Below are 19,967 nucleotides of genomic sequence, written 5' to 3' on the forward strand. Positions count from 1 at the left end.
CCACTTCGATAAAATGCAAAGTTTTTTATTTTCATTTAAAAACTCATTAAAAGAGTCCCTGTTAAATAGTTGATCTATCTTCTTTGTGTTGTTCCATGCTTTATTATATGTTTTTTTTATTCCATGCCTTTTTGTTTTCATTCTGCTTTATATATTTTTGTTTCCACGATTCTAACAGCTGCTTGTGCTTTTATTATTTCTAATCATCACCGAGGGTCCCTTTGCAGTCTTGTACTTTGGGACCCTCGTCTGTATATTTTACTCCCTGTAACATCCTTTTATGACATGATAATAAACTGATTGATTGATTGATTGAATTATCTTTACTGTACACCCACCCCTTATGTAATGCCCCCACTCGGGGTCTTTAAGGAAAAAAAGTAAAAGTGAAAGCGCGTCATATTCATCAAACCATCTTATCCGTTCACACAAACTTTGGTTTACCCTAAGTTAAGGGGGAGATCGTGAGGGCACCCAGGCGTAGGCAATATGACAGACAGACAGACAAACAGACAGACCGACAGACAGACAGACAGACAGACAGACAGACGGACGGACGGATGGACGGATGAACAGACTGACGGACGGATGGAAAGACAGACAGACAGACAGACAGATGAACGGACGGATGGATGGATGGATGAACGCACGGACATACAGACAAACGGATGAACAGACAGACGGACGGATGGAAATATGGACGGACAAATGGACGGAAAGATGGATGCTCAAAGTGGTTGCAGTACGCAAAAAAATTGATTTTAAAGACCATTGACAGTATAACCACCAGAGTTATTTTTAAAATGTGCTTTGTTCTTGAGAATAAGAATTATCACAGGAGACCGAAAAACCTTTACCTCTTAGCCTGCATTCCACTAGGATTCGAGTGAAAACTAAGAATGATAACATGCCAATGAACAATCTGACATTCGCTACATGTGATACTCAATACGTTGTTGCAAAGGGAGTCTGACGTTGAAATGGGGAAAAAGGTGTGTTTGAAATTTGAAACGGCATTTTAATTTTTTAGATAAATATTGATATTTGAAATTATGCAGAAACGGTGATGTCGTTCCCGACACTGTTTACTCTAATAAGAAAAGATAGTTCGATGGAGTCACTCTCAAAATGCCTTTCTCACACGACAGCCTTTGGCGTCAACCTTCTGTCTGCCCTATTGATCCTACTTTTCCATTCAGGAAACCGCACTGGATCTGTTGGTGCGGGGAACACGACACATTTTCCTTGCTCGATCAAACACTTTTTTGACACAGCGGCGCAAAACACGTCGTTTCTTTGCATTGCCACGTAGCTTTTAACATCTCAGGATGTTGCAGCCTACATATGGCGTCGTCGAACTTCACAGTAAAACAGATGATAGCTGTCGCACACTGATTTTACACTTCGCGGGGCTCCAGCAGCAACAGGGCGAGAGAAATGTCGCGCGTCCGTGCACCCACTCGACACGCAGCGCCACTTGTGGCATCTGAGTGCAGTCATCACATGCGAAGCCCCCTCTCTTCTACGGATTGCGCGCGCTCGGCACACTAGCCAGTGTATTTCTAGACACTGCAAGTGTATGCCGGCGAGCGCGCGTGAAAAACGGACTAACCGGACAGCAAGAACCGCGGAAGGTTATGGGAAAAGCTGATCCACCTGAAAGGTTATGAATATCCGCCTGATAAGGTTAAGGGAAAATCATCTGCGTGATCTCAGGAGCACGTCACGCAGTGCAAAGATGCACGTTGCACTTACAGCCGAGTTGAGCGCCGGACTTCTGCTTGACGCGGAGCAATTCATCCCAAAGGAAGCCCGGAAAAAGATGGACAATGTGAACAAGAGATACCGGTAAGTACATGAGTATACTTTGGGGCATATATGACATTTTGTCCTGGTTACTGCTGAATGTAATCGAAGCATATCTACGCAAGGAAGTGGCTCTCTTGAGTAGTGCGTCAGTTAATTTGGTCTACCTCAGATGGCGTTAGCCACCTTAGCCGAGGATCCTTTCGCGGTGTGTAAGTTCGGTGAATCATGGTTGGCGCTAACCGTGGTTCAACGTAGTTAACCGTGGTTGGTCGTAACCCAGCTTGCTTTGCCTGTGTAACACGGGTATTACGGGCTTCACCCATTCTAACTCCTAGTTTACTGTTTATGATATCGCTGTTAAAAACGAAATATTTGATTTTAGGTCGAAAAATGTGGTCTTCGTTTCAACTGCCACACTTACCTTTTTTTCTTTTTGAATCCTCGTATATTCTTTGTATGATGCTCTCTGAAGGACAAAAAGCCCTTACTTTCCTATACCAAGCACAACTGACAGGTCGGTGCTGATATTGTCACGTCTTACGTTAGTGCGAACCACTATACTGTTCCGGAACTTTATTTCTCTCCACAGTTGGCATGATGTTTCTGCATTATTAAAAAGAAGGACAGGGACCATGAAGTACCGGTTACGTACGGCCGCCTCGTTGCTGCCACAACGCCGTGTATCCTGACGGAGAAAAGCATGTGCACATCATCTCAAGAATGGTTGTCATGTCCTTCTCCACACTTAGCGAACGAGCTTTCCCATATCCGCAATCCACGTGGTCGCCATTTTTTCTCATTTCTGTGCTCACCTTACGCACCCTCGCTGGATCAACCCTTGAGCAAGTTTAGCGAGCGACCTTGCCACCCTAGTGGACCTTGGCCATTCACACTGCGTACAAGGCAAGCAGAACTGTGATGATGACACACAGCCCCACCGAGACGATTAAGACGATGCAGGCCACAATATTGCAGCCACCATGCATCTCCTCTTCCTCTGTATGATCTTCGTCCTGCGCGTTGTCGTAGGCGCCCTGCGCGTGACTGCCCAATGGGTACCCGCCGAGCGAATATGGTGTGACATGCTTGTTGTCCTCCGGTGGTGGGCTACGTAGCGGGGGCGAAAGAGGCTTGACAACCAGGGTGGGCGTAGCCTCTTCAGACTGCAGCAGGGATGGCTGCTTGTATGGAGCCACTGTAGGTGAGCCCGACGTAGGCAGCACCTCGTGCCCCCAGAAGACGTTTCGACGGCTCTTAAGCCGGTAAGAGTCCGATGAATCTTCAGTTGAGTTGTGACACTTCTTGCCGCGCCACTTGCTCTTGCGGTCATCGTACTTGTCCTTGGGGACCACATTCATGTCGCCGTCTCCAGACGCGTCGGGTGCACCTCTGCCACGCTCTGGTACATGTGACCAACGAATGTCATGGCTTACGGAGGAATCGCCATCGTGTTGGGGGCCGACGAGTAGTCGCGGCGAGCCGCGCAGCAGTGGCCGATAAAGTAGTTCGGGTGCCAGCCGCGGTCGTTTCCGTGAGCCGGGTTGGCCACCGCGGGCACTGCGAGTGCCGGAGATCCCCGTTGACCATGAGAGGTACTGCGAGGACGCTGTCGTTAAGTGTGGTGTCATGGCGGCTTTCCATAGCGGCGGCTCCAGGGCGACGGCAGGCTGCTCGCCAGTCGACATCAGCATGTTCGTTTGATCCCGCTGAGGTACCTTGGGGTTCGGGGCGGGGCATCGCGGGGTCGGCGGACATCGAAGCGCGCTCAACTTACGACGCGTAGTCGGGACGAGGTGAGTAATGAAGCCCTCCTTGTGATCCGCTGCATCGTCACGTTTGCGTTTCTTCGGCTTAGGTGTCTTGGCATGTGTAGGGGTGTCTTCCGGGCAGATGCATTGATTTCTCAGTTCAGACTTCGTTGCGTTCGTGGTCTCTTTTGCCTGTGACATTGCTTGGTTGTCCGTGATCACTCTCTGCGCGTCTTCGTCATCCACGCTTGGCAATAATGTCGATGATGTCTACTTGCTCCTGTATTAAGGGCACCTACCCACTGCGGAGGATTTGGCAAGGTACCAATGGTAAATGTAATGTGAAGATTGAGGAAAGGAAAAGACAGGGTGATGAAAAATTATTCACGTTCAAAAAATAGAAGAGCATTAGGGGTAGCAGGTTTTGAAAGCGATTTGGTCCAAGTAGCAAAGTTTCTTCCGAAACAAAACAAATTGTGATACAGGATCAACAAATTGGTGATTTTCCAAAATATCGAATCACTGATTTTCACTGTTCTACTAATAATGTACCCACCTTGTGTCACCCATGAATTTGCATAGGGCCGTACAGTTCCTTCTGCTTACACCTGGTTCCTGAAGCAGAGAATATTTGGAATAATTAGTGGAATTCTCTAAAATTTAACAAGTCATCATGAACCTCGTTTCGCAGAAATTCTGGTGTGGACGTCATTAGAATTGAGCAAAATATAATCATCTTGGCCGCAGTACATTCTGCAGCACTTGCCAGTTGAACAGGTTAATTGTTTCCATCTTCAGTTTTAATGAACCAGTGGCGAGCAGTGGGATTTACCCAATTTCTGTTTCACAAATCTGTTTATGACGACAATATTTCTTTTTGTGTGGGTTGGGCAGGGAATGATTTGCCGAAGATCTACTCTGCTGAAATTTGAAACTTAAGACGGGCCAACAGTGGTCATGGTGAACAAGTCTAAGGAGCGAAAAAAATGCATAAGTAATCAAGTCAGTAGAGCCAAGAGTAATATTATAGTACAGATATAAACGTTTACGCGAACAATGTAAAATGCAGATATACATCTTCACAAAAGGAGCGTCCGTGGTAAAACGAGGGGCGCTAAGCAGGATTGCCCGGGCCTGGCGAAACTCCGGATATTTCCGAATCCTGACGACACCGTTTTTTTGAATGAGCCAACAGTGGGAAAAAGTCAAATCCACCCTTGAGCGCTGCGTGTTAATGGTAACGATAGAACCCGACTTCGCGTTAAGGACAGCAGACAAAGTTGAAACGAGATGCGTCTTCTTTCATTTGTTTGTCGTTCCATCATGTTTTATGGCAGGAGCGCAAGACTTCATCCATGCCATAAAAGTGTCAGAAGTTTTTCCGGGGATGTTTTTTAAAGCCACGGGCTGTTTAAATTCATTTTGAAGCTTCAGTGCCTGCACTAAGTTTGCCTTTGAATAGTCAGCAATACATACGTTCTGGGCGAGCTCCTCACAACATCGCCAACGCCCTTAAACCTAAAGGCCACGTGTTAATCATTAGGGTGAGCCTGTACATTAGAGCGCACTGCTCAGCCGGTGCGCGCCTTCTTTGTCATCTTCATCGTCCGCCAGCACCCGACCACGCGTGGTCGGCTAATTAACAATATTTGGCTGGTCAGTATACTAGTTTGTTAGGTCAGGACGTCCTATGACCAAGGTAATTAAGCCAAGTCGTGGTAAGACCGCGGTAATTGCCGTGGTAAAGGTACATACACAGAAACAAATTATGCGTATATAAAGGAGAACTACTTTGAGAAAAGAAATACAAATAATCAAGCACTGCCTAGTGCTTCATATAAGTAAAATAATTCAAATGACATCTCAAAGGTACTCACGCTAAATAAAAAAACTCACTAGATAAAATCCAAAAGATTGCGAAAAAAATATCTGTGATTTTGCATTTACAGCATAAGCACAGCAAAACCAAGTGTTACGAAAGCTCGAGTGCACTTCACGTCTGCAGCCTCCACCCACACATCAGTTTTATGCAACTAAAAAAAGGACGACACCCTTATCACCAGAGAACACTTGCCTTCTCACACCCTCTTCACCTAGTCTATGAAAGCAGTGAAAGGTTGCACTTCGGCATCTTCGTGTTTTATCCCTCTGACGAAGGAATCGAGCAGTGATTCAAGACCTTTTATTCATAACCCATTTTTCTTCTTGGAGTATTTCGGAAGTTGGAATCAGCTAAACCATCCAGAGAAGTAATTTTGCGTATATGCCTAGATATCATAAAGGAAGAACAGTACACTGACATGGTACCTTTTAAAAAGAAGGAAGAAATGTTTGTTACGTATTCAAGCATATGTTTATATTATGCTAAAAGAACACTCTCTTGCGCAGGACACAGTGTGTAACCACTGCGACTTTGTATGGCTACTTGTTCGTATCCCTGGAGCATATCCTGCGGGATCCACAGCTTCCTGGATCAGCCGCACCCACTCGGCGCTGTGGTTTGTCGTTGAATGGCGCATCTAAGTCCTCAAAGCCCACTTTGAGGGCCTCCAGATCTACAGAGGACAACCATGGCGCACTCTCCATGTCAGACATCGTGAAAGTTAGCGTGGTGATTCACAACCTCAGTGTTAGGCAGCAGCTCTCTAAGGAAGACAAAATTTCTGGCACTGATCTCGAACTAGAAGATGCAGACCTTTACAACAATAGCGACGATCTGGCGGCAGTAGGCGTGTACCAGGAGGGATCACCTTCTGCAGCGTGCACAGCTGGGTGCCCCTGCATGTGGCATTCATGCGAGATCTACGTATAAGTGTGAAACACAAGAAGCTCTTTTTTTTCTCTTTTGGCAAAGTAGCCACTTAAATTTTGTTAGGTCCTGTGCCTATCACCTGTACTTGTGTTCTGCAGGCATGGCATCCTGACAAAAGCTGCTTTCTTGTTCACAGTAAGGTAGCCGCTCAATTTTTGTGTGTTCTTTTTTCATCACCTTTATATGTTTGTTCTTGCTGAAATTGGACTCTCACAAAAGCTTCGTTTTGTCCTTTCGTTGAGGGAATTCTAATCGAACCAGGTAGTCAGGCAAAAACATGCTCATCTTCTAGAGTGATTCACAGTAAGACTATTTTGTTGAGGTTATAGCAACTTTGAAAAAAGCCTGCATTCTTTTGCACCAGTTCATGCAACCTTAAATTTCATTCCAGAGCGTTGTTTTCAGTACCTAAATTACAATGTGAGGCAAGTGTAGAACATAATGTTAGATGTGATAGTGTACGACTCTCCCAGCTGCTGCACAAAAGCTGGTCGTTTCGTAGCCACTCGTACATACAAGAGCACAAGCTCGCGCTTTTTGGCAATGCAAAACATAGATGGAGCGCACAAAGTGAACCAATGAAGATCGCAATGACATGGACACAGTGTTGTGTCGGTGTTATTCAAGTCTGTCTTGGTTTCGCCTGTGCACTACAATGTGTACATGCACGAGTTATGCTTAATATTTCAGAACTTTTTGCAAGGTGATTCACCTTCCTCTGAAATTATTTTCAAAGTGTCTTGGTGAAATAGCCTTTTTTATAGTTCGTGAGGAACAATGTTATGATTCGTCCTTACAATAATAAAAAGCAGTCAAGTTGTCTCTTTTTTCCTATGATTGTCTCATCATTAACTGCTGCCAACAAAAAGGGTGCCTCTAATATTATGCAACCAGTTTAAAAGCAAGAACATTGGCGAAAAAGATATCTCTGCATGCACTTCATGCACTTCTTAGTGCTGCCAGTGCAAAGTAACATCAACCAGGTAAAATATTATAATTCTTTTTTTCGTTGTCTGTGACCATTATAGACTTCTTATCCACGTTTCGTATTCCTTCCATCATTATCACCAACGGGGATACATTTTATAAGTGAATTAGAATTTGCCTCTGGGCCATATCTTTCAGATTCAACTGTTTGTGCATTACCCGAGGTCCTGAAACTTAGGTGATATTGCTCGTGCTTTCCTATACTTACCTGACTAATTTTATTAGGAGTAGTCTCAGTGCACTTTTATGAAAAGTATTGCACCACTCTAATGATCAAGACAGTTCGGCATCTCTACAGAAGGCTGAGCTAGTTGGTATGTATTCCTTCTAGAGAGTACATGGCGTTCGAACACGCACTCAAAAAAGAAGTGAGAACACCACAAACGCTTCTGTTTGTGGTTCCATGACTCCTTTCTTGGCGATAATTATAGCGCGAAAACAAAACGACGACAGAGAGACAAGAAGGACACGAGTGTTCTTGTCTCTGTGTCGTTGTTTTGTTCTCATGCTATATATATCGTCATGTCATCCCAAGCTGCCACACTCTTTTCTTGGGTCCGTGTTTGCATGGTTTGTCTTTATAGAATGACTTCAGGTTCATAATTCGCGCATCGGAGTCGTTGTGAATAGCATAACTCGCTATAGGACTAGTTGGCCCTTCCAAATAAACTGGGCACTGATCCACCACCAAAAGAAAAAAAAAACGAGAAGAAACGGAAGAGGCATTATCAATACTTTCAATACTGTGGAGCTCCTCGTTTTTTGTTTTTACTGTGGGGAGCGCGTATGAACGCCGTGGGCCTTAAGAACATGGAGGCCGTCACAGTACAACACGGAGCCGACGTCCACAACTGTAATAATGCGGGCGTCGCCCATCGAAACCTGCGTCGCCGAATCAAACGGATTTCCACCGATCCTCCTGAAATAAGCGTGTGCACAGCTAGAAATCTAAGACCACTCGACTGAAATGCAAGGTTACCTGATTGTGCTGCAATTCATTCTCTTGAGCTCACGCTGCCACCATTTTAGATCTTCAGCGTCAGCCTTCGGCTGGTGCCCCAGCCAGTAAAAGCGCTTCGTTAGCGTCTTTAGCAGCTCTATTGGAACTACTGGCAGCAAGACTCAAAGGGCCACATAAATATGGTGACGATAAGGAATAAAATCTAGCATCTTGGCCCACTTTTCAGCACGCAGTCCATACAAAAACTCCGAAACACTTCACAAATTAACGACGTGCGTAAAGTAGACGCTGGCTTGACTGGGTTGCTTAGTGACTGAAACGTACTGAATGCAAGTAACAGTTTCTGCTTCATGACCTTAAAATAAACGCTTCACTTTTGCTTCATTTTTTGTTGCTGTTGCATTCGCAGTTTAAAAAAGAAAATGTTGCTTATTTGCACGAATCTTCGTGTTTCATATCTCCTGTACGTAACGTCGCGCCTCTGTACACGTCACGCTTATGTCAAATCTCACAGAAATTAGCGGAAGCTCAGAATAACACCACTGGTTCGCTCAAGCTGATCAGATAGCTATACATCGCTGCTTCAAGTTTTGAGATCCGTAGAAATAATTACGTTTATTTCTATAATAGTTCTCCTTAAGGAGTCATTGAAGCCTCGCTTAAAAAAACACTCTTCCGGCGCTCACATATTCCGAAATTCTCAACTAACAGCTCAATTTTTTTCCATATATGCAGTATTGTGCTTGAATATACCTTACGTAAGTAAACGTTACGACATTTAATTACTTCAACGACAGATATATTTCGTGTGTCTCACTGAACGCAGTATTAATGCAACGTCGCTAACCTGCCATGAAGATTATGAACAATCATCAAATAACTACTTAATTAAATAAATAATAACCAAATAAATTATGCCACGAAAGAAACCCCATAACAAAAAAGAGAGAGGGAGTGCAACTTGTTTATACCCCAAGACAACAAACACGAGAAACCGTGGCTTCTACTTTTTTCTTTTTTTTTCACACTCGTGCCGCATCTTGAGGATGCTGTTAATCAACTAAAATGCGGCATTTGCAGAACGTTTTTAAGTGTCACGACATTCAGAGGCGACGGAAAGGCCTAAATAAATCCCGGGACTTGGCGAGCAAAAAGCACGTTGACAATATGAGAGGCACTGATACAAGCAACATGAGCATTCCAAAATACACGTTTCATACAACGAGAATGAATCAAAACCTTCAAAAACTTTGACTTACACACAGTACCATGAACGCACATGTGCCACAAAAATGGGGTAATTACCCCTAATCTCCATTGGTACAGAATTCGCCCTACAGATGACTTCAAAGCAATGGCGGCGAGCTGCACAGCCCGAGGGCACACAACGTGAGAATGCTGAGGAACGCGAAAGGCAACGGTGGCTGCGTGAAGACCCCGAAGGGATGAAAGGCTTACGCTGAAGACAATGGTACCATGACCTGTGAGAGGTGCGAGCGCTTGATGGTTTCGGAGAATGATCATGGCTCTGGAGTTAGGACGACCGTGTCATGCTTGTGGCTGTATGTGGCTTAACTCGCGCTGGAGAGAATAAACGAAGAAACAACCAAGCGAGCTAAAGTCTAGTACAACCTAGAAGCAACCTCCATCACCTCGCTATGATGTAGAAGTGGCCCAGAAACAACCGGACTATAGCCTTCAAAGTCGTCCAGTTTTGCCGTTTCAAGCCTTGTGCGACTTAGTCGAGAATTATTTATTGACCGTTTTCTTGATATGGACCGCGAGTGCTGTGATGTTACAGAAATGGGCGACAGTGCAGCGTTTGACATTTTCGTTTGTTTCAAAAGTACGTTTCGGCAACGACTGCAGTGCCATGCATCAACAATTTCTGCTACCCAAAGCGAGTAATTTCTGGGTATAATTGATTGATATGTGGGGTTCATTGCCCCAAAACCACCATATGATTATGAGAGACGAAGTAGTAGAGGTCTCCGGAAATATCTACCACCTGGGTTTCTTTACTATGCACCCAAATCTGATCACATGGGCCTGCAACATTTACGCCTCCATCGGAAATTCAGCCACCGCAGCCGGCATTCGATGCCGCCACCTGCGGGTCAGCAGCCGAGTACCTTAGCCACCAGACCACCGCGGCGGGGCAATTTCTGGGCATATGATGCGTGTTCTTGTTTTGGTCCATATAAACATTACATTGCGCACACTAATGATGTACTGATGTATGCTTAGGGTTGCAGTGCAGCGAAGTGTAAGCCGCGTTTGAATAAAGAAACCTGTCCAGCACGTTACTGGGTGAGGGAAACGCGAAAGCTGATAGCACTTACTGTCTCCTACTTTTTTAAAAAATACATGAGTTCAGCATCTTATAATCTATCTCCAAAATTCTTTCTGTACTCATCACGTGGTTATACAGAAAATGCGTTGTAATCTGAAATTATGCTGGTACAATTTGGGTTTAGCGTACCTTTAAAAACGCAGCTCGCGAAGACTAAGCACGAAAAGAAAGCTCAAAATCTCTACGAAGCATGTTGGAGCTATTCAAAAATACTTTATAACACTATAGCAGCTGCTTCAAAACACGAGGGCCAAAGTCCGCATCCCGGTCGCTTTGGCTAGGCACTATGTTATGCGCCTACTAGGTTGAAGCCATCTCTGGAATTACCTATTTCTGCGAAATAAAAGTACTGTTGACTGAGGAAGTGCGGAATAAAAGAGAAGGTTTCAGTTGAACAAGTCTGGTTAAAGATGAGAATCTGCGGTCGACCACGAGGATCGCCTTCGCGCAAGGAGTTCATGAAGGCAATTCTTTTCTCGTCGCAGATAAGCGTTGCCAGGCATCAAATGAGCGTGTTTAAAACTTTAGCCATTATTTCATGCTTCACAAGGTAGGTACAGAGTTTTGTCTTTGTTGAATGGCACCCGATCAGCTTTCTAACCTCTTGCGATTAAGAATGCTTAATTGACTTGGTGAGTAAGATGGGACTGGTATCAAGCATGTTTTTTTTTGTGAAACACACTATGCATCGAAACATGACCGCGGAAAAACAATCGTATTTCATAATCGCTGTCTCCTCATTTTAGTCGCTCTCAAGTCATTATGGAGAGCGGAGATTGCTATCGATAAGGATGGTACGAAGCGTGTTACAAGAAATCAATTGCCTTACATCAATAGGATGGAAAGGTAAGCTAGTTGGTAATTCATGCCTGTTCAGCGAACTGGGAGTTCGGGAGTAACACAGACACGAAGCAAAGGCTGCTGTGTGCCTCCTTTTTGCTTCGTGTCTGTGTTACTCCCGTGCTCCCAGTTCGCTGAACTACCTTAAATCAATTCCACTTTCTCCTAATTTTGTAGCGTAATTGACTAATTTTAGAAACTATAAAGTTGAGGGTAATTCAATTACATTTTCTTATAATTTATTACCGGTAATCAATTATCCTACTTTTTGAGTATTCTACGCGGCAGATCTCCTCTCGTAAAATATGCCACTGCTCTATAGGGATCCCACGTCTTGTCGGACGGGCGACCCTACAGAGCCTACTTTGTTTTCGCCTTTCCTTGACCGTATCTGGAACGCTTGCTACGAGCAGCAGCAACTGCGAAGCGCCACGCTTCACAGAGGGCATAGACGCTTGCAATAAAGTGCAGCGGTACTACGAGCGTATGCGTAATATATTCCTTACGTTATATTAAGAGCCTTCAGCTGACCTAATATCCAGCTTCTTTGGACACATAACAGCCAGCGCCCCTAGTGGTCCCGGCTCGAAGCTAGAGCGTTTTCAATGAAACTAGTGATTTTTTGATGAATAAATAATTGTAGAGGGTGAATGTTGAAAAACGCAGACAACAGAGCGTGCCTGGGAACCTAAACGGACGAGATGGCTGCAGCGATCATGTTGGGGTAAGCTTAAATTTTGTTCCCAGAGATGTTGAAGATCGTACAATGGAAGTCTATAGAAGCGTAAAAAAAGTGGCCTGTTTTTCGATACAAAAACGTTCACTGCAGTCAAACTAATTAGGTTCTAATATTGGTCAGAGCACCCTATGTAGTCATCACACTCAGCTTTCGATTGTGTCACTCTCAACGTGCCGCTATTGGCATAACATTGTGCCCTAACCCGTTTTTTTGTTTTTTGCAAGGCGATTCCTCAAATGCTTGTAGTATAATGATAAGCTCTCTTCTCGCAAGCGGCCCGTCGGCAATCGTTGCCGAATGCGTTAGTCACGCAGACACGGGGCGACAATCACCGTGCAGTAATACGTTCAATGCTGCCTGTTGGGGCGTTTTTTTTCAGCCCGTGAATTAGTTTCACAGAATACTACAAGATGTCTACCAAAACAAACAAACAAGTTTCTGTTTCAGTTTCGATTTCTCGTTGTGATCTTGAGGAGTCTTTTGTTTTCCTTCATTTTTATTTTTTTAGTGCATTGTTAAACACTGGACGCATATCTCAGTCTTAAGGTATACATTTGTAGCTCTTACTTTATTCTTTAAACACCCCAGGGAAAACAACGCTCTATCAAGTTAGGTGAACAAAGCTCTTTCGTTTTTTCGTACGAGTATTGTGGTGGTGTAAACTTGATTCCTGTTTTCATGATTTCGCTATGGTCTTCTCAGGTCCCTAGAATTCTCCTGTGTAAAGAACACGAACTAACAGTAGAGAACCAAGGCATATTATATGGCGAAGTTATGCGTTTTGCCATTGCTTTTTGAATCTATCTATCTATCTATCTATCTATCTATCTATCTATCTATCTATCTATCTATCTATCTATCTATCTATCTATCTATCTATCTATCTATCTATCTATCTATCTATCTATCTGTCTATATATCTATCTATCTATCTATCTATCTATCTGTCTATATATCTATCTATCTATCTATCTATCTATCTATCTATCTATCTATCTATCTATCTGTCTATCTATCTGTCTGTCTGTCTGTCTGTCTGTCTGTCTGTCTGTCTGTCTGTCTGTCTGTCTGTCTGTCTGTCTGTCTATCTATCTATCTATCTATCTATCTATCTATCTATCTATCTATCTATCTATCTATCTATCTATCTATCTATCTATCTATCTATCTATCTATCTATCTATCTATCTATCCATCTATCTATCTATCTATCTATCTATCTATCTGTCTGTCTGTCTGTCTGTCTGTCTGTCTGTCTGTCTGTCTGTCTGTCTGTCTGTCTGTCTGTCTGTCTGTCTGTCTATCTATCTATCTATCTATCTATCTATCTATCTATCTATCTATCTATCTATCTATCTATCTATCTATCTATCTATCTATCTATCTATCTATCTATCTATCTATCTATGCACCCACGGGTGTATATATCGCCATATATCCCATACAAATGGAGGCGGAAATGTCGTAGGCCCGTGTACTCAGATTTGGGTGCACGTTAAAGAACCCCAGGTGGTCAAAATTTCCGGAGCCCTCCACTACGGCGTCTCTCATAATCATATGGTGGTTTTGGGACGTTAAACCCCACAAATCAATCAAATCAATCAATCATCAATCCCATACAAATTTTTGTCTACTAGGTAAGGAGGCAATATACGTAGTATATGCCGCCGTATATCGTATACCACAATATATGCTACGAATATAGCCTCGTTATCTTGGGGTAAATTAGAATTAGTATTTAGGGGTAAGAATGTTTGTCGAATAAGTTTGACGGGCCATGACATGATTAACTTGCAAATTCCGTGGCGTGCGTACGTCGTCTAACTCTTTTCTTCCATATATATGTGGCACATACCCACATACCCCGTGGGGCGGTAGGCGGGTATATGACATGAGTGATTGACAGTTTGTTGACCCTGGAGCGGCGGGAACACACATTTGTAATATAGGTGTAAAAATGCCAAGAAAAACTAAAACCGGCTGCTGCGACCCGATGAATGCAAAAGGCAAATAATGGGGTCCCAGCACGAATTGAAACCAAGCATTCTGCGTGGCAATAGAGTACAGTACTACAGCGTCACGTTAGGTCTCGAAAGTGCTTTGTAAAAACACCCTATTGCTGGCGAAACGGCAATTGTGAATGCGTTGCTGGCCGTTCAATTTTATAAACATCACATATGTACGCCTGTAGGACACAGGATTCACGTCGGCTTAGCGTCAGTTATACACTTCATCGACATCCGCTGAAGTTGGTCTACGCCCCACTAACCAGAGTTACCATCCTCGCAAGTACCAGCGCTGCATATCTACTTACCTCTTCTGTGTTGGTAATAACCATGTCGCTGTTAGCATCGTTGCACAACTGAAGACATCTGGTTATATAAAGTATACGTGACTGTTCAACGTATGGCCGAGCGACGAGATTTGTATACGTGTACTTACCATGATTTTGTAAAGTTTCGCAAAAGTACAATGTCACACTCCTTGCGCATGCTTCGCATTACATTGATACCCATGTTACACGAGATCTGCACCTAAAATGACGAAAAGTCCCTCCTGTTTATGGGATAGGAACGTATGTCAATCTGAAGGGCTTTTTAGGAGAGGGCATAAAGCATCCCAGTAAACATATAATTTCGTGTTTTATCTCAGCCGTGTGTTAATGCGATATAAGCTATATGAACACTATCGATAGATTCTCGCCTACGACGTCACCATCGCCATCATGTTCCGTAAAAAGCCCCCATCGACGTCATTGCTATGTGTACTGTATGATCTACGCACGGGCAAAAGCACGTGAATGGCGGGGACGAACACGGCTGATCAAACGTATCGGCCCATCTTCGTCGATCAGAGAGGGCATGTGATAAGATTAATCCGCGGGTGAAGCATGCCTTCAGATGCTGCTGAAGCAACGCGTAAACGCCCTGTTTGCTTTGAAGGCGCATGAAAAAACGCGAAGGCGAAGGTGGGTGGGGAGGAGCATTTGAGCAGCGATTGGGAACGTTGACTATAAGGACGCGGTGGCGAATGCTGTATTGCCAGACATCAGTGGACGGCTTGTGTACCCTTCTACGTTCTTCGCTCTCAACGAGAAGCGACTGTGCGGTTTCCTTTTCTAACGCGAGCGGCTTTGTTATGTCGCAGCAGCGTTTTGTAGAGTTGCGCAACACTAAACCAAAAGATTTAGCCTTGCTTAATTTGTCGCTACCACACTCATTACACCACCCTTGCGGTGAAACGGGGATATTTTTTCGTAGGTTGTCATATCTGAAGTGCTGCGTGAACAGAAAACGAGCAGCATGCCTTCTTTCTTGACCATCATAAAGCTCTGCATCGGATAGGTCTGTATGATATGAGGTATGTAGATCAAATCTTTCAGAAAGTTCCAGAGACTGGTGCTGCCACGGGAAACAACAAACCGTCATGTATAGAACAGATTTTACAATCACGATTAGTTTTTTCATGGTTCGAAAGAGCAAGGTTACATGCGCTCATGCACTTTTATCGCGCTGTAAGATTTCGTGGACTTGTATGATTATTTTTACATTTTTATAGGTATCATTTGCTCCATTTCTTATTTTCTTTCTTGGTGAAAAGCACATACACACATATCTCTGCTTGAAAGTATAGCCAGCTGTCCTACGCTATCCGCATTGAGATGGCCGATACTCCAGCCTGTGACCACTGTGACAACGAAGAAACCATTCCGCATATATTTGTGACTGCTGATAATATAATGGGTAGTGACTATGTATTTGCAACAAGCTCAACAAATCCACTAATCAACGTATGTCGAAGGAAAAGAAAATACAAAATTACAACTGCATGAAGGTTACATGGATGAGAGCAGCTAAAATTCCCAGCTACCTGGTTTTGAGGCACCTCCAAATGGACTAACGGCTTTTCACTAACGAGAAAAGCACTTACTAGAGCTACCAAAATATGGCTGTTTGGGGTGTATCTTTTCCAAATATATGTTCTTTAAGGTGCTTATTTTTCAAACGTTCACATGGTGTTTTGAGGAGTTTAATAATACTTTTATGGAGAAAATAAACATTTTATCGCTGTTTATATATTCCTAATCACCTATTGTGGGAAATATTTGCGTCTGCTTTCTCAGTTTTTCCATATTGCTCCAAAATTAGAGTCAGTTGTATCTACAGACGAGAGCATCAGAACGCATGGAGTATAATTTAACTGTCAGGAAGGTGCGTGCAAACACAAGCAAAATTAAGATGAAATACTTGAATACAGGGCTTTCTCTATATAATAATCCTAAAGCTTGTGGTAATATACGCCAATGTATACTTGTAATCAATACACGAATATTTTACGAGGTGGTCATAACAACCTCGTAAAACATTCTTGCATTGATTACAAGTATACATTGGCGTGTAATACCACAGGGTCAGGCCTTAAGGCCGCCCCTATCTCTCTTATTTGTAAATAGTATGAATAAATGTTTTTCACCACCACCATTCATCACTGCAGTGATGGAAGCGCACTCTTTTCGAGTGGTGATTCCCGGCCTATCAAGATGGGGGTGCATCAACATACAAAGTGGTATTTTGGTGTCCCGCTGAACCACTTGTTGGTATATTGCCGCGATATATTGGCCACATTCATATAGAGCGCCCTTCACCATGCCGCACAGATCGGCTTTTTTGCTGCTGGCTTGTGTTCCGTTCCTGGAATTCTCGGCACTCGTCACTCTTCTATGAAAGAAAAAAGAAATGTCGTTTGACGTTGATATTATGCTTACCATTCTTGAGTGGAAGTGTTGGAAGCGCGTAGATGATACAATCGAGAGGCATGCATGATTTCAGGACTGTTTTTGTGAGGCGAAACAACACTCTTTGAACACGTTTTTCTTTAGCCTACTATGCTTTCGTGCTCAGCATAAACTTATCTTGGGTTTTATTTTCCAAAACCACGAGATGAGTATGAAAGACGCCATAGTGGAGGGCTCTGGAAATTTGGACCATCTGGTGTTCTTTAACGTGCACTGACAATTTACAGTTAACGGCCCGCTACCATTGCGCCTCCATCCAAATGGAACAACCCCAACCGGGATCAAACCCGAGACCTCTAGGTCAGAAGCCGAGCTTCATAACCACTGCTACAATGCTACGATCTCCTGATCAGCATATTTTCATCGGGAATATTAGCCAATGACGCACTAGTTTGATTGGCGTAACCACTTTACGCCGTTCAAAGAGTAATCCCTATATAAGATGCCAACTTTAGGCGTGACCACATGCATGTCGTCTTACTACTGACTTACCCGGAACAGGTACCCGTGTCAGCACTAATACAACAGAGTAAACCAAAACAACAACAAAGAAAATTCAACGCTGTGAAGCGCTTTTCGCAATAATGTTCTACCTATACATTCAATGAACCAAGTGTTCGATGCTCACTTGACTGCCCTCCGCACACTGTTCGTCAGCCAAACCCAAGAATCGTTCATCAACTGAAAAACTGATCAAGTGCACATCGCTTGTTTGCCTAAAGTTTGGAACCAACGTTCCGCTGCTCGCTACTTACTGAAAAGAAAAAAATCACATCATATTGCCGGTGGGAATGATGATGAGTGGGCGAAGCTCCTCAGGGTGAAATCATCGGTTAAACCGTGACACTTCAGGGAAAGCTCTCCCACTACATCATCAAGAAAGACATGAGAAACACTGTGTGTGTATATATACTCGCGCTGCAGAACGGCGATGGCATTGGCGCGAGCCTAGTCGTTCTTGATGGAAGATATTGTGACTAGACTGTTAGAAAACCACCATTTGTCGCACACACTGCAACTGTGTCCGAACGTAACGCCTAGAAAGTCTCGCTTAAACTGCGCGTCGGCACCTTGGGGCTGAGCTCACCTGTCGCGTTTTGCAGACGGCTCACGAGCTCTCACTGCATCGGGTTCTTTTTGCAGATACGCGCGCTGTCTCGCCACTTCCCGTTCTCTGACATTTTGGAGATACTCTTCGCGCCACAGCCGTGCCGCTTCGCGTACGGCAGGATCGTCGCGCCGTTGCCGTGACGCTTGGGCCTCTGGTTCTCGAACGCTGGGATCTTGGCGGCGGCGTCACACAGCCAAACGACACGCTTCGGCCTCCCGACCTCGTACGGCAGGATCTTGGCGGCGGCGTCGCGCAGTTTCACGGAGCGCTTCTGCCTCGCGGGCTCGCACATTGGGATTCTGTGTGGGAGCACGCGCTGCCGCCGCCTTGCGCACTCGCCGCTCTGCGGCCTCATTCGTCGGGCAACTCCGAGCGCAGGCCAACAGTGAACGGATTCTATTACAAACTAGAGGTGGCCTTATCCATCGGGAAACTCCGGGCGCGCACCAACAGCGAACGGATTCTATTACAAACTAGAGGTGGCCTTATGCATCGGGAAACTCCGAGCGCGCACCAATAGCGAACGGATTCTATTACAAACCAGAGGTGGCCTTATCCATCGGGAAACTCCGAGCGCGCACCAACAGCGAACGGATTCTATTACAAACTAGAGGTGGCCTTATCCATCGGACAACTCCGAGCGCAAACAAACAGTGAACAAATTCTATGACAAATTAGAGGCGGCGTTATCCATCGGGCAACTCCGAGCGCGCGCCAACAGCGAACGGATTCTATTACAAAATACAGGTGGCCTTATCCATCGGGCAACTCCGAGCACGCGCCAACAGCGAAAGGATTCTATTACAAACTAGAGGTGGCCTTATCTATTGGGCAACACCAAGTGCGCGCCAACAGCGAACAAATTTTATTACAAACTACAGGTGGCCTTATCCATCGGGCAACTCCGAGCGTGCGCCAACAGCGAACGGATTCTACTACAAACTAGAGGTGGCCTTATCCATCGGGCAACGCCGAGCGCGCGCCAACAGCGAACCAATTTTATTACAAACTACAGGTGGCGTTATCCATCGGGCAACTCCGAGCGCGTGCCAACAGCGAACAGATTCTGTTACAAACTACAGGTGGCCTTATCCATCGGGCAACTCCGAGCGTGCGCCAACAGCGAACGGATTCTATTACAAACAACAGGTGGCCTTATCCATCGGGCAACTCCGAGCGTGCGCCAACAGCAAACGGATTCTATTACAAACTAGAGCTGGCCTCATCCACCGGGCAACTCCGAGCGTGTGCCAACCGCGAACGGATTCTATTACAAACTACAGGTGGCCTTATCCATCGGGCAAGTCCAAGCGCACAACAACAGCGAGCGGATTCTATTACAAACTAGAGGTGGCCTTATCCATCGGGCAACTCCGAGCGTGCGCCAACAGCGAACGAATTCTATTACAAACTACGGGTGGCCGTATCCATCAGGAAACTCCAAGCGCGCGCCAACAGTGAACGAATTCTAATACAAACTACAGGTGGCCTTATCCATCGGGCAACTCCGAGCGTGTGCCAACAGCGAACGGATTCTGCTACAAACTAGAGGTGGCCTTACCCATCGGGCAACTCCGAGCGCGCACCAACAGCGAACAGCGAACGGATTTTATTACAAACTAGAGGTGGCCTTATCCATCGGGTAACTCCGAGCGCGCGCCAACAGCAAACGGATTATAATTCAAACAAGAGGTGGCCTTATCCATCGGGCAACTCCGAGCGCGCGCCAAGGCAAACGGATTCTATTACAAACTAGAGGTGGCCTTATCCATCGGGTAACTCCGAGCGCGCGCCAACAGCGAATAGATTCTT

The 19,967-nt window shown here is 44.8% G+C and overlaps 1 protein-coding gene across 1 annotated transcript; it reads right to left on the reverse strand.

Moving 5' to 3' along the window:
- Positions 1 to 2,447: 2,447 nt before the first annotated feature.
- LOC142777261 (uncharacterized) lies at positions 2,448 to 6,336 on the reverse strand. The gene is made up of 3 exons (XM_075881583.1): positions 6,253 to 6,336; positions 4,114 to 4,172; positions 2,448 to 3,859 (listed from the first exon to the last, which is right to left on the reverse strand). The coding sequence occupies exon 3, from the start codon at positions 3,756 to 3,758 to the stop codon at positions 2,697 to 2,699; it is 1,062 nt and encodes a 353-aa protein (XP_075737698.1). The 5' UTR covers positions 3,759 to 3,859; positions 4,114 to 4,172; positions 6,253 to 6,336; the 3' UTR covers positions 2,448 to 2,696.
- Positions 6,337 to 19,967: the final 13,631 nt, after the last annotated feature.

Source organism: Rhipicephalus microplus, chromosome X (assembly GCF_043290135.1).
Source record: "Rhipicephalus microplus isolate Deutch F79 chromosome X, USDA_Rmic, whole genome shotgun sequence".
Classification (NCBI taxonomy): Eukaryota; Metazoa; Arthropoda; class Arachnida; order Ixodida; family Ixodidae; genus Rhipicephalus; species Rhipicephalus microplus.